The 11,457-nt window shown below is 36.0% G+C and overlaps 1 protein-coding gene across 1 annotated transcript in view; it reads left to right on the top strand.

The window, feature by feature from the left end:
- LOC125661554 (centrosomal protein of 78 kDa-like) overlaps positions 1-11,457 on the top strand; it is a 92,088-nt gene that overhangs the window by 59,472 nt on the left and 21,159 nt on the right. The window contains exons 7-9 of the mRNA XM_048893602.2: positions 2,468-2,642; positions 4,990-5,103; positions 10,938-11,002. Of these exons, the coding sequence (XP_048749559.1) occupies positions 2,468-2,642; positions 4,990-5,103; positions 10,938-11,002 (354 nt within the window). The remainder of the gene's footprint in view (positions 1-2,467; positions 2,643-4,989; positions 5,104-10,937; positions 11,003-11,457) is intronic.

Below are 11,457 nucleotides of genomic sequence, written 5' to 3'. Positions count from 1 at the left end.
GCTATATTATAAAGTTAAATAACAGTTCTATATCATCATACACTCATACTTTTTAGATTGGATGTTGTGCTGTATTTGAAATTTTGAATTGATTATTATTGAATATTTATCTGGGTACATAAGTGATGTTAAAACAAGTTTTAGAATAAAAGCTTTACACAATTTCACAGGCTGTTACTGAGCCTTGTCCTTTAGTACCAAGTATGACAAATTGTTACCGATTCAATTTTTGGGCGATCATCAGTTGGACTTATTGTCAGCTGATGATTATGATTTTTAACCGATTTGACAACACTAATGCTGTCATCTTGTATTGGACGCTGACTTTACAAGGTTTACCATGTCACCATGGAATGAGGAATTCAAGAAGCTGTTGAACATGTTTTGAACAGCCATTACTCATAACCAATACAGGATATTGGAACTATAAAATTTTGGAATTTTGTCACTTGAGCAACTCTTATACTTACAAATTAGTGATGGCTAAAGATGACAAATTTCTGATACAAAAATATCGGCTAGATTTGAAAATTATTTTTCAGAATATTGAAAGAAAATACCCAAGTAGCAAAAACATGAGTTATTAGTCTAAATTTCAGGTACCTGTAAAATGCGAAACGAAATCAAAACGAAATCTGCCAAAACGTAACCTACCGAAACAAAACGAAATCTAACAAAACGAAACGAACCCTACCAAAATGAAACAGATTGTAGAATCGAACTGCGTAATCATGATAATAAAAGAAAAATGGTTTCTCAGGTCCCTCGTTCATATGAAGGTCAATGCCCTCTTGAAAGGGGAGATAATCAAGAAAAGACAAAAATAGGGTGGGGTCATTTAAAGATCTTCGCAAGAACCACTGGGCCAGAAAAGCTGAAATTTACAAAAAAGCTTCCTGACATAGAGTAGATTCAAGTTTGTGCACATAAAACATCATAACTATAGACAAGTGGAACGTTAAACAATATTCAATCAATCAATCAACCATAACTATAGACAAGTGGGACGTTAAACAATATTCAATCAATCAATCAACCATAACTATAGACAAGTGGGACGTTAAACAATATTCAATCAATCAATCAACCATAACTATAGACAAGTGGGACGTTAAACAATATTCAATCAACCATAACTATAGACGAGTGGGGCGTTAAACAATATTCAATCAATCAATCAACCATAACTATAGACAAGTGGGACGTTAAACAATATTCAATCAATCAATCAACCATAACTATAAGCAAGTGGGTTTTGAAATGAAATTTTAGAATACTGACCAGTTCCATCGGACTGAATTTAAATAAGATCATTAATGATTCAAGTTAATGTAAATGTAGTCTGAGTTGTTTCTTTTATGGAGGTGTATGCATACATTCCTTTTTCATATTGTCATTATTAGAAAGATTGGAGTTCTGAATGACATGAAGATGATGGGTGAACACTGAATGAAAGATGACTGAACACTTTGTCAATGTTAACACAAAACTGATAGAGTGCATGGTGAGCGAACAAAAAATGGAAATGTAGAACATTTCAGGGGTCTATGACATTGTGTATCTTATTTAAGTATCCTAAATATAAGTTTTGGTGGTTAAACTCATCTTTCCTTGAGGTTAGATACCCATGAAATAGGTATTAGAGATTTTAGTTTATTTTTTCACTCCAACGTAGAATTTATTTTGGTTCACGAAATGGAACATACACAATTAATGTTTTCTTTATAGGTCTTTCATCTTGTGGGTTCTTCATTGTAGAGTCAATGAAAATTTATTCAAGATATTCCATGTTTATGATCATAATGAAATTTTTAGCTCACCTGACCTGTATATAAAGCTCGAGTGAGCTCTGATTATACCTATTGTCCAGTGTCCATCCGTCTGTCTATTAACTTTACACATTTTCGATTTCTTCTCCAGAACAACAGGGCCTATTTCAACCAAACTTGCCATAAAGCATCATGGGTAAAAAATTATTCAAATGTAGATTCACACCATTTTTCAAAGGAGATATTAAGAAATAGTGAAATTATGGTGACATCATTTAAAAATCTTCTCAAGTACTGCTGGACCAGAAAAAAGATAAAACTTATGTGAAAGCTTTCTTATAAATGATTGGACAAATCATTGGCCCCTGCAATTTTGATCCGCTCAGTTATTGTTATGTCAAGTGACATAAATAAGCAGGTCAAGATTTGATTTAAATCAGATTGTGCCCCCTGTAGGCAGGACGGGGCCATGATAAGGGATTCAAAGTTTTAAATGGGGATATATTGGAAAAACTTTAAAATCTTCTCAACAGAACAGCAAGGACTTAATTAGTCCTATTAATATGAAAGTACATGTATCCTCATGGGGTGCAGATTCAAGTCTGTTCAATTTGTGGCTCTGGGGGTAGAATGGTGCCCACTAAAGCAGGTGATACTCATGCTATTTAGAAGCTGCATGTTATTGTAAAATTTTGCAGCACCAGGCCATGAAGCGACACAATGAGGCATGGCGGGATAGTCTACGTTACAGAAGGCCTGATCTGGACAGGATGCCTGGGATCCGACGAATTACCATCAACAACAACCCAATGCTTGGTGATCAAGGAGCAGCACTGCTGGCAGAGGCTCTCAAAGATGACCTCTGGCTCAAAGGTAGGACACACAATTTGACGGAGTGCCATAGCTGCAGGCTTTAGATGGTCACATTGACTCATTTCCTTTTCTGTCCAAGTCGGAAAGACTTCAAATTTCATTTTTGTGAATTGTTTATTTAAATGATACATTTAGATGATACATTATATTTATGTTCATCAAACAAAGATTTTACTCTGTTTTTAGCTCACCCGAGCTGAAAGGTCAAGTGAGCTTTTCTGATCGCCTGTTGTCCGTCATCTGTCCGTCTGTCTGTAAACTTTTTACATTTTCAACTTCTTCTCCAGAACCACTGGGCTAGTTTCAACCAAACTTGGTCAAAAGCATCCTTGGATGAAGGCTTTCAAGTTTCTCTAAATGAAGGGTCATGCCCCCTTCAAAGGGGAGATAATCACAAAAATGCAAAAATAGGGTTGGGTCATTTAAAAATCTTCTTCTCAAGAACTACTGGGCCAGAAAAGCTGATATTTACATGAAAGCTTGCTGACATAGTGCAGATTGAAGTTTGTTAAAATCATGTCCCCTGGAGGGTAGGATAGGGCCACAAAGGGGGATCAAAGTTTTGCATACAAATATATAGGGAAAATCTTTAAAAATCTTCTTCTCAAGAACCACTGAGCCAGAAAAGCTGAGATTTTCATGAAAGTTTCGTAACATAGTGCAGATTCAAGTTTGTAAAAATCATGGCCCCCCGGGGATTTGATGGGGCCACAATAGGGGATCAAAGTTTTACGTACAAAGATATAAGAAAAATCTTTTTCTGAAAAATCACTGGGCCAGAAAAGTTTACGTTCACATGAAAGCTTCCTGACATAGATCAGATTCAATTTTGAAAAAATCATGGCCCCTGGGAGTAGATTGGGGCCACAATAGAGATGGAAGTTATGAGCTAAGGTGACTCAGGTGAGTGATGTGGCCCATGGGCCTCTTGTTTTGGTCTACTCCTCTTTTGGTCTACCTGTTTTCAGATAGAGATGTGGAACTTTCAGGGATTACAGACAGTACAGAGTCACTGTGATTTATAGATGAAACACATTTGGACCCAGTTGTATGACAGTTAATTTACTTTAACAGACAGTTAACTTCCCATTAACTCTTACATTTACATAGCGTTAACTAGACGTTAACTGTCAGTTAGGCTTAACTTATCTTTGTACAACTGGCCCTAAATGTTACTTTCGATCGTCACTGGAAGTGATGGAAAATAAACATTTCTATTTTCATTGTTTTTCCTATAGATGTTTGTTAGGCCATGCAATTCAACCTAATTGATAGATTATCATCCCCGCCTGCCCCTTAAAAATAGGCCCACCTTGAATTTTTTTATTTTGCGAAACATGCAGTTTCCAGAAAATTTTCATGTCCGACTCCGGTATTTTAGTTTCCAGAAAATTTTCATGTCCGACTCCGGTATTTTCACTTCTTGTTTACATTTCCCATATAGCAATGTGAAAAGTCATGTGAAGAAAATAGGTATGGTTTTCTTAATTTCACACCCTCTTACGGGAGTAAATGAAAGGAAAGGATTAATGTTCTTCATATCTTGAAGAAGTTTGGTATCTTTCTGTGTTTGAAATTAAAGATTAACCTGGAATTTGTCTTTAAAATAAGCATAGATTGATATCCATTTGACATTAAATGATGCACTTCTGTTGACAAAAACTCATTTGTCATTCATATTTTTCTCAGAAATTAAAAACTAAAAAATAAAATCCTCCCACCCACCCTATACTTTTCGGGTGACCCTGGATGATAATCTACTAATTAAGTTGAATTGGCCTTATGGAATGTGTAGAAGATACCAAAATGAAGTTTATGTTTATGATGTGAGATGATGGCCATGAGTTAAATTAGTCAAGAGTGAACTGAAAATGTTAAATTAAGTCAAGAATGTTCTAAAAATGTCAACGTACTGCTTTCATCTGCAATTAAGTCAAGAATGTTCTAAAAATGTCAACGTACTGCTTTCATCTGCAATTAAGTCAAGAATGTTCTAAAAATGTCAACGTACTGCTTTCATCTGCAATTAAGTCAAGAATGTTCTAAAAATGTCAACGTACTGCTTTCATCTGCAATTAAGTCAAGAATGTTCTAAAAATGTCAACGTACTGCTTTCATCTGCAATTAAGTCAAGTAGTTTATGTTATGTGAGTTATTATATGTCACCATTATATATTACATTAAACCGTGTTAGTTTGAAAACAAAAAATACTGATTATTAGTATTTTTCAATTAAGATATTTTGAAGTGTGTATCTAATTATTGTTCTACCATATGTAAATATTTGAATTATGCTAATACATGTAAAACCCAAATGAGTTTTTGACAAGTTGTTTCCTGATTTCAGCCCTTGACCTTCAGAGTTGTGGAATTTCTACAGAGGGAGCCCGGCAGTTACTGGATGTCCTTAAATACAACACAACCATAGTTGTACTGGATGTCAGGAGAAACCCACTTATAGGTAAACACTGAAACAGAATAGCTCACTTAACAGTAAACACTCAAAACAAGGTAACCTACTGATAGATAAACAGTCAGACAGTAACCTACTGATAGATAAACAGTCAGACAGAGTAACCTACTGATAGATAAACAGTAAGACAAGAGTAACTTACTGATAGATAAACAGTCAGACAGAGTAACCTACTGATAGATAAACAGTCAGACAGAGTAACCTACTGATAGATAAACAATCAGACAGAGTAACCTACTGATAGATAAACAGTCAGACAGAGTAACCTACTGATAGATAAACAGTCAGACAGAGTAACCTACTGATAGATAAACAGTCAGACAGAGTAACCTACTGATAGATAAACAGTAAGACAAGAGTAACCTACTGATAGATAAACAGTCAGACAGAGTAACCTACTGATAGATAAACAGTCAGACAGAGTAACCTACTGATAGATAAACAGTCAGACAGAGTAACCTACTGATAGATAAACAGTCAGACAGAGTAACCTACTGATAGATAAACAGTCAGACAGAGTAACCTACTGATAGATAAACAGTCAGACAGAGTAACCTACTGATAGATAAACAGTAAGACAAGAGTAACCTACTGATAGATAAACAGTCAGACAGAGTAACTTACTGATAGATAAACAGTCAGACAGAGTAACCTACTGATAGATAAACAGTCAGACAGAGTAACCTACTGATAGATAAACAGTCAGAGTAACCTACTGATAGATAAACAGTAAGACAGAGTAACCTACTGATAGATAAACAGTCAGACAGAGTAACCTACTGATAGGTAAACAGTCAGACAGAGTAACTTACTGATAGATAAACAGTCAGAGTAACCTACTGATAGATAAACAGTCAGACAGAGTAACCTACTGATAAACAGTCAGACAGAGTAACTTACTGATAGATAAACAGTCAGACAGAGTAACCTACTGATAGATAAACAGTCAGACAGAGTAACCTACTGATAGATAAACAGTCAGACAGAGTAACCTACTGATAGATAAACAGTCAGACAGAGTAACTTACTGATAGATAAACAGTCAGACAGAGTAACCTACTGATAGATAAACAGTCAGACAGAGTAACCTACTGATAGATAAACAGTAAGACAAGAGTAACTTACTGATAGATAAACAGTCAGACAGAGTAACCTACTGATAGATAAACAGTCAGACAGAGTAACCTACTGATAGATAAACAGTCAGACAGAGTAACCTACTGATAGATAAACAGTCAGACAGAGTAACCTACTGATAGGTAAACATGATTCCTGCACCCCTGGGGCCCAAGGGACGGGGCAAAAACTGCCAAAAATTGACCAGTTTTCAAAAATCTTTTTCTCAAGAACCTCACACGTGCAAGAAAACTAAATGCATAGTGATGTAGAGCAGGAAAGCGTCTACCAAAATTGTAAATTTCATGATCCCCGGGATAGGAGTTCTGACCCCAGGGCAGGGCCAAACTGGGTATATAGTGTTTATTTGTAAAACACTTGAATAACATTTCTTTAGTGCTTTTGATACTAAATTGAAACTAAATAGATATTAAGAAAGAACAGGTAGTTGTTTACCAAAATTGTAAATGTGATGATCCCAGGTATCAGGATGGGGCTAAAATAGTCAGTTATTGAATATGTGAATAGACATTTTTAACTTCTGAATCAGTGAATTTCACAACCCAGGGTTTAAACTTGAGGATGGGTCCAAATTAGTCATATCTTTTGATGTTTTAATTTTAATACATCAAGCCTTTCATCAGTGTATGCACTTTTTAAGGGCAGTGAAGTTTTAAGAACACATCTTGTTTCATACTTTTCCTGAACGTTAGAATTTAGCTTAGATATTCAGAACAGGAAATTTTTTCTAGATTTCATAGCCCTTTGGAGTAGTGATACTTTTTCACTAGTATTCAGGTGACCGATAAGGCCTGTGGGCCTCTTGTTTCCGTAATGGATGCATGTACAACTTTGAAAGTTGGTCACAATTTTCCCCTCAAAAATTGTAAGAGTGAGTTTTGCGATTTCAACTGGATTGATGCATCTTTGAACTGCTTTAGGGCTATAAGTAGGTCAAACAGTTTTCTGGACTTTTTTTCCTTACAAATTCAGATATTGCCCTGAAATTTACGCATAAGCTTCCTTTCAGTGGAATACAAGTTCAGTTTGCATTTCAGCTGGATTTGTCCGTCCGTTCGTGACCTACATTAGGACTAAAAATAGGTCAAACAGTTTTCCTGGCTTTTTTTCATTATGGATACAGATATTGTCAAAGGTTTCCTCTCAGAGGAATACAAGTTCAGTTTGCATTTCAGCTGGATTGGTCCGTCTTTGACCTAATTTTGGGCTAAAATTATGTCAAGAAGTTTTCCAGGCTTTTTTTCAGTACGATTACAGGTATTGCCCTGATATTTAGTCAAAGGCTTCCTCTTGGAGGAAGACAAGTGCAGTTAGTATTTTAGCTGGATTCGCACATTACGGCCCACAGTCATTTAGAGGTAGAAGTAAGTCAAACAGTTTTCCCGATTTTTTTTTGTTATGGTCACTGGTATTACTCTGAAATTTAGTCACAACGCCCTTCTCAGAGAAATACATAATCAGTTCACATGTCAGATGGATTGGTGCACCATGACCCACTTTATGGCTTTTCTATTCAGAATGTGTGTTGTATCAATTCAGTGTGCACGATATGCTTCCAGGTTGAATTTCACTGTTCGACGGGCGTATATTGTATGACGGGCGTATATTGTACCGTTTGTTGAATTTCACTGTCTGACGGGCTTATATTGTACCATTTGCGGTACTCTTGTTAAGATCATATCCAAAAGACTCGTGTCTCTCACTTCTAAATGGCGAGTGTTTGGGTAGGAGCAATCGCCATATATGTTTGTCTCGGGTTTGAGTATGGCTACCGTGATCCTATTCCATACTTAAACTCATTTGGATATTTTGCAGACTGTGAGTGTTTTGTTAAAATCTTCTGTCTCCCCCTTTTCTTAGAAAATTAAAAAATTCCCACCTTTGCGTTTTCTTTGCACATGTCACCATGTTTTGCTTTACTATTATTGATGCTATTGGTTAGAATATCATTGATAAAAATATCGAACCAATCATAACGCGTGTATCAAACAAAATTGGATGATTATTATAAAAGGTATATAAAAATATATAAACAAAACTGAACCGAAATCCAGAAAATGCATCCAAACTGAATGTGTTTTTACTGTGGTTAACCGACCGACTTTTCGGTTAACCATGACAGCACTAATTGTTAGTCACCATATGTAGTTGATCATATTGCACCACCATTTTGATTCCACAAATACTACAGGAGTTATGGGACTTTGTTGAATTTGTACATGCTACACAATAGGAGCGCTTTGTGGACACAACTTCTCAGAGACAGCTGTACAGATTTTGCAAGATTGTTAGTCACAATGTGTAGTTGATCATATTCCACTGCAGTTTTGATTCAAAAATTTTGCAGGAGTGATGTTCTTCATTTTTTTGCAGCAGAGGGGACATCTGGCTACAACTAGCAATCTTGTTCAGATTACTTTCTACTAAAACTGCATTTCTTGACTAAACAAAGTAGATTTGAAAGTTTTCAATTTCAAAAATATTGTTGTACATATCATTCACTATTCATCAATATAAAGTTTTTCTGATGTAGTATTCCTCCCTAATATGGTCAATTAAATGGGAAAACACAAGTTTCGTAGGGGATATTTAGATCAGAAACCAAACAATGACATTGTTAAAATGAAGTGAACACAACTGTGTCTGAAGCCCATCGCCTGACATTTCGGTACCTGTCAGGGTCTCCTCTTTATTACAGGCTATGTGTTCTCTGACTGTTACAGTGTTTATTATGAAGTTGCTTGTACAGCAACTTGAACTGTGAGGTCTTTAATCTTCTCTGTAAATGAATTTCAAGGACACCAGCTGCTCCATTTTTAGCGAATTATTAATTTGAAATCTGCCAGTCCAATGACAGGCTGGTTTTGCTTCCCTCGATCACGACATTGATCTTCTTACATTGATCATGAAAAGCTGGAATTTTTCTTTTGATTAGTGTATATGTGAATTCAAAACAGCCCACTGATCACATTCCAAGCCTTGCTGGATCTCTAAAGTCAGTCTGTGTTTCAACTTTAGGGCTGAGTAACTAGGGATTGATGTTAGAGGATTATAAGAGGGAAATGGGGGATTTTGACTTATTCTTATTGTCTAACTTTACAGGGGAGTATTGGATATTAAAGTTTTTAAAAAAAAAGAAGAAGTCCTATCTATAATTTTAAAAAGTAATTGTACACATCAGTAATTCTGAACAGAAAATCTTAGAATTGGTAGGAATCTAGAGAAGAGTGATGGATTATTGGAGTAAGTGGTGAGTGTACTTAGTGTGGAAATAAGAGATCAACAGCATGAAAAATAATCAAGTAATCATGTACATCATGAACAAAATTGAAAAAAGAAATTGTTTTTAACAAGTTAAGTGTCGAATCAGCACTTCACAGTTTGGTAATTGACTGCACGAAGTGTTTTACAGTTAATTGCATACTGACACTGCCGGCAGATCCCTTGTCAGGTCCACGGATCTTTGAGATCACAATTAGTGTTGAGTGTGGCAGGTCCACTATTACAGATCACTGCCCACTAAAAAATCAATGTAACTTAGAAAAGACTCTTAATTAGCTCACAAAACAAACCTTAACCAGAAGAAAAAGGATTAGGAAGTAGAGGTATTAGTAAGCAGTGAAGGAGAGTCCACTGACAATCTCAGCGTGTGGCAGAATATGACCTATTTATTTTATTTTGTCTCCTTTCTATAGAGTATAATTATACATTAGATCTGATATTTTCAGAGTTAGGAAAACTTGAAGGAGATGCTGTTTTGGCAAGCTTGCAGAATACAAATTTTGTGTCATTGAAAATGCGTGTCTGGAGTTGCATAAATTGTTAATATACCCCCCGCAACAAGTTGTGGGGGGGGGTATACTGGAATCGGGTTGTCCGTCTGTAGACGCAATGGTTTCCGGGCTCTAAAGCATTATCCTTTCCACCTACCATCACCATATCATATATATGGACTACCCATGGGATGAAGATGTTCCCTATCGATTTTGGGGTCCAAAGGTCAAGCGCACGGGACATCGAAGTAGCAATATGGTTTCCGGGCTCTAAAGCGTTATCCTTTCCACCTACAGTCACCATATCATACATATGGACTACCCATGGGATGAAGATGTTCCCTATGGATTTTGGGGTCAAAAGGTCAAAGGTCAAGCGCACTGGACATCAAAGTAGCAATATGGTTTCCATTTAAATTCTTTAATGGCTTTTTTCATCGCATGGAGATGCTGTGTTCCTAGATACCTTTTGGATCATAATACTGAAGTTTTACCTATTACCAACACCCTTTGGGAGATTGGGGTAAGCGGGGTAGGGGTATTTTTAGTGAGCATTGCTCACAGTACCTCTTGTTTTGGTTTGTTCGAGTTGTCTGCACACCTTTGAGAGAATCGCCCTCTAAGACTAAAAATAGCAGGCAAATTCAACTAGTAGGTAGAGTTTCCAAGTAAATGTACATGTATTGTAATTTACTTTAATGTTAAGATTTATCTAGGTGTACTGATTCCCTGTGATGTTAAAAAGAATTAATGTGGAATGATGTGTTCAGCTAATACAGCACCATTTCAGACTGTCATTGAGAATTTGAGAAATGCTTAATATTCGTAGATTACGAGATGAAAAGAATATTTGCCAAGCTTGTCTTTAGATGTCGATTTGAAAAATTGATTACCCACTTTTAATCATTTCAGATCGAGATGTGGTTCACTCTATTATGGAGCAACTGATGATAAATTGCAATGGACAAGATACAGAGGTGAGAGGTCAAGGTCATATGGGGTTTAGATAAAGTGCATGTAGGAGTATTTTAATCTATAAGTATGTACATATTATGTAATACAATGGAACCCCGATAGGCCAAAGATAAAATTTGTTGTGTTTCCGCTAACCTGATCGACCCTAAATTATAACCCCAACCCTAGAATTTTTGTTCAATTTTTTGAAAAGAGAAAATTGTAATTTTTCCGGAAGAATATATTCCCAGTTCTTGGTTTTCTTTTTAGTTAAATATTGATATGAAGTCATTGAAACACTTTAACAGAAGTACAAAATTGCATGGTAATGTGTCAAGCGTTTAAACAACTTTGATAATGTTTGTAACTAACAGCATGGTTGACCTAGTACCTCCATATGTGCCTCACAAAAAGGTGATTTGACAAATGAAGTTAACAGACAGACGAGAGACTTTGCTAAGTGCCTTGTTTCCATAGA

This window comes from Ostrea edulis, chromosome 8 (assembly GCF_947568905.1).
Source record: "Ostrea edulis chromosome 8, xbOstEdul1.1, whole genome shotgun sequence".
Classification (NCBI taxonomy): domain Eukaryota; kingdom Metazoa; phylum Mollusca; class Bivalvia; order Ostreida; family Ostreidae; genus Ostrea; species Ostrea edulis.
This window is presented reverse-complemented; position numbering and strand designations above follow the sequence as displayed.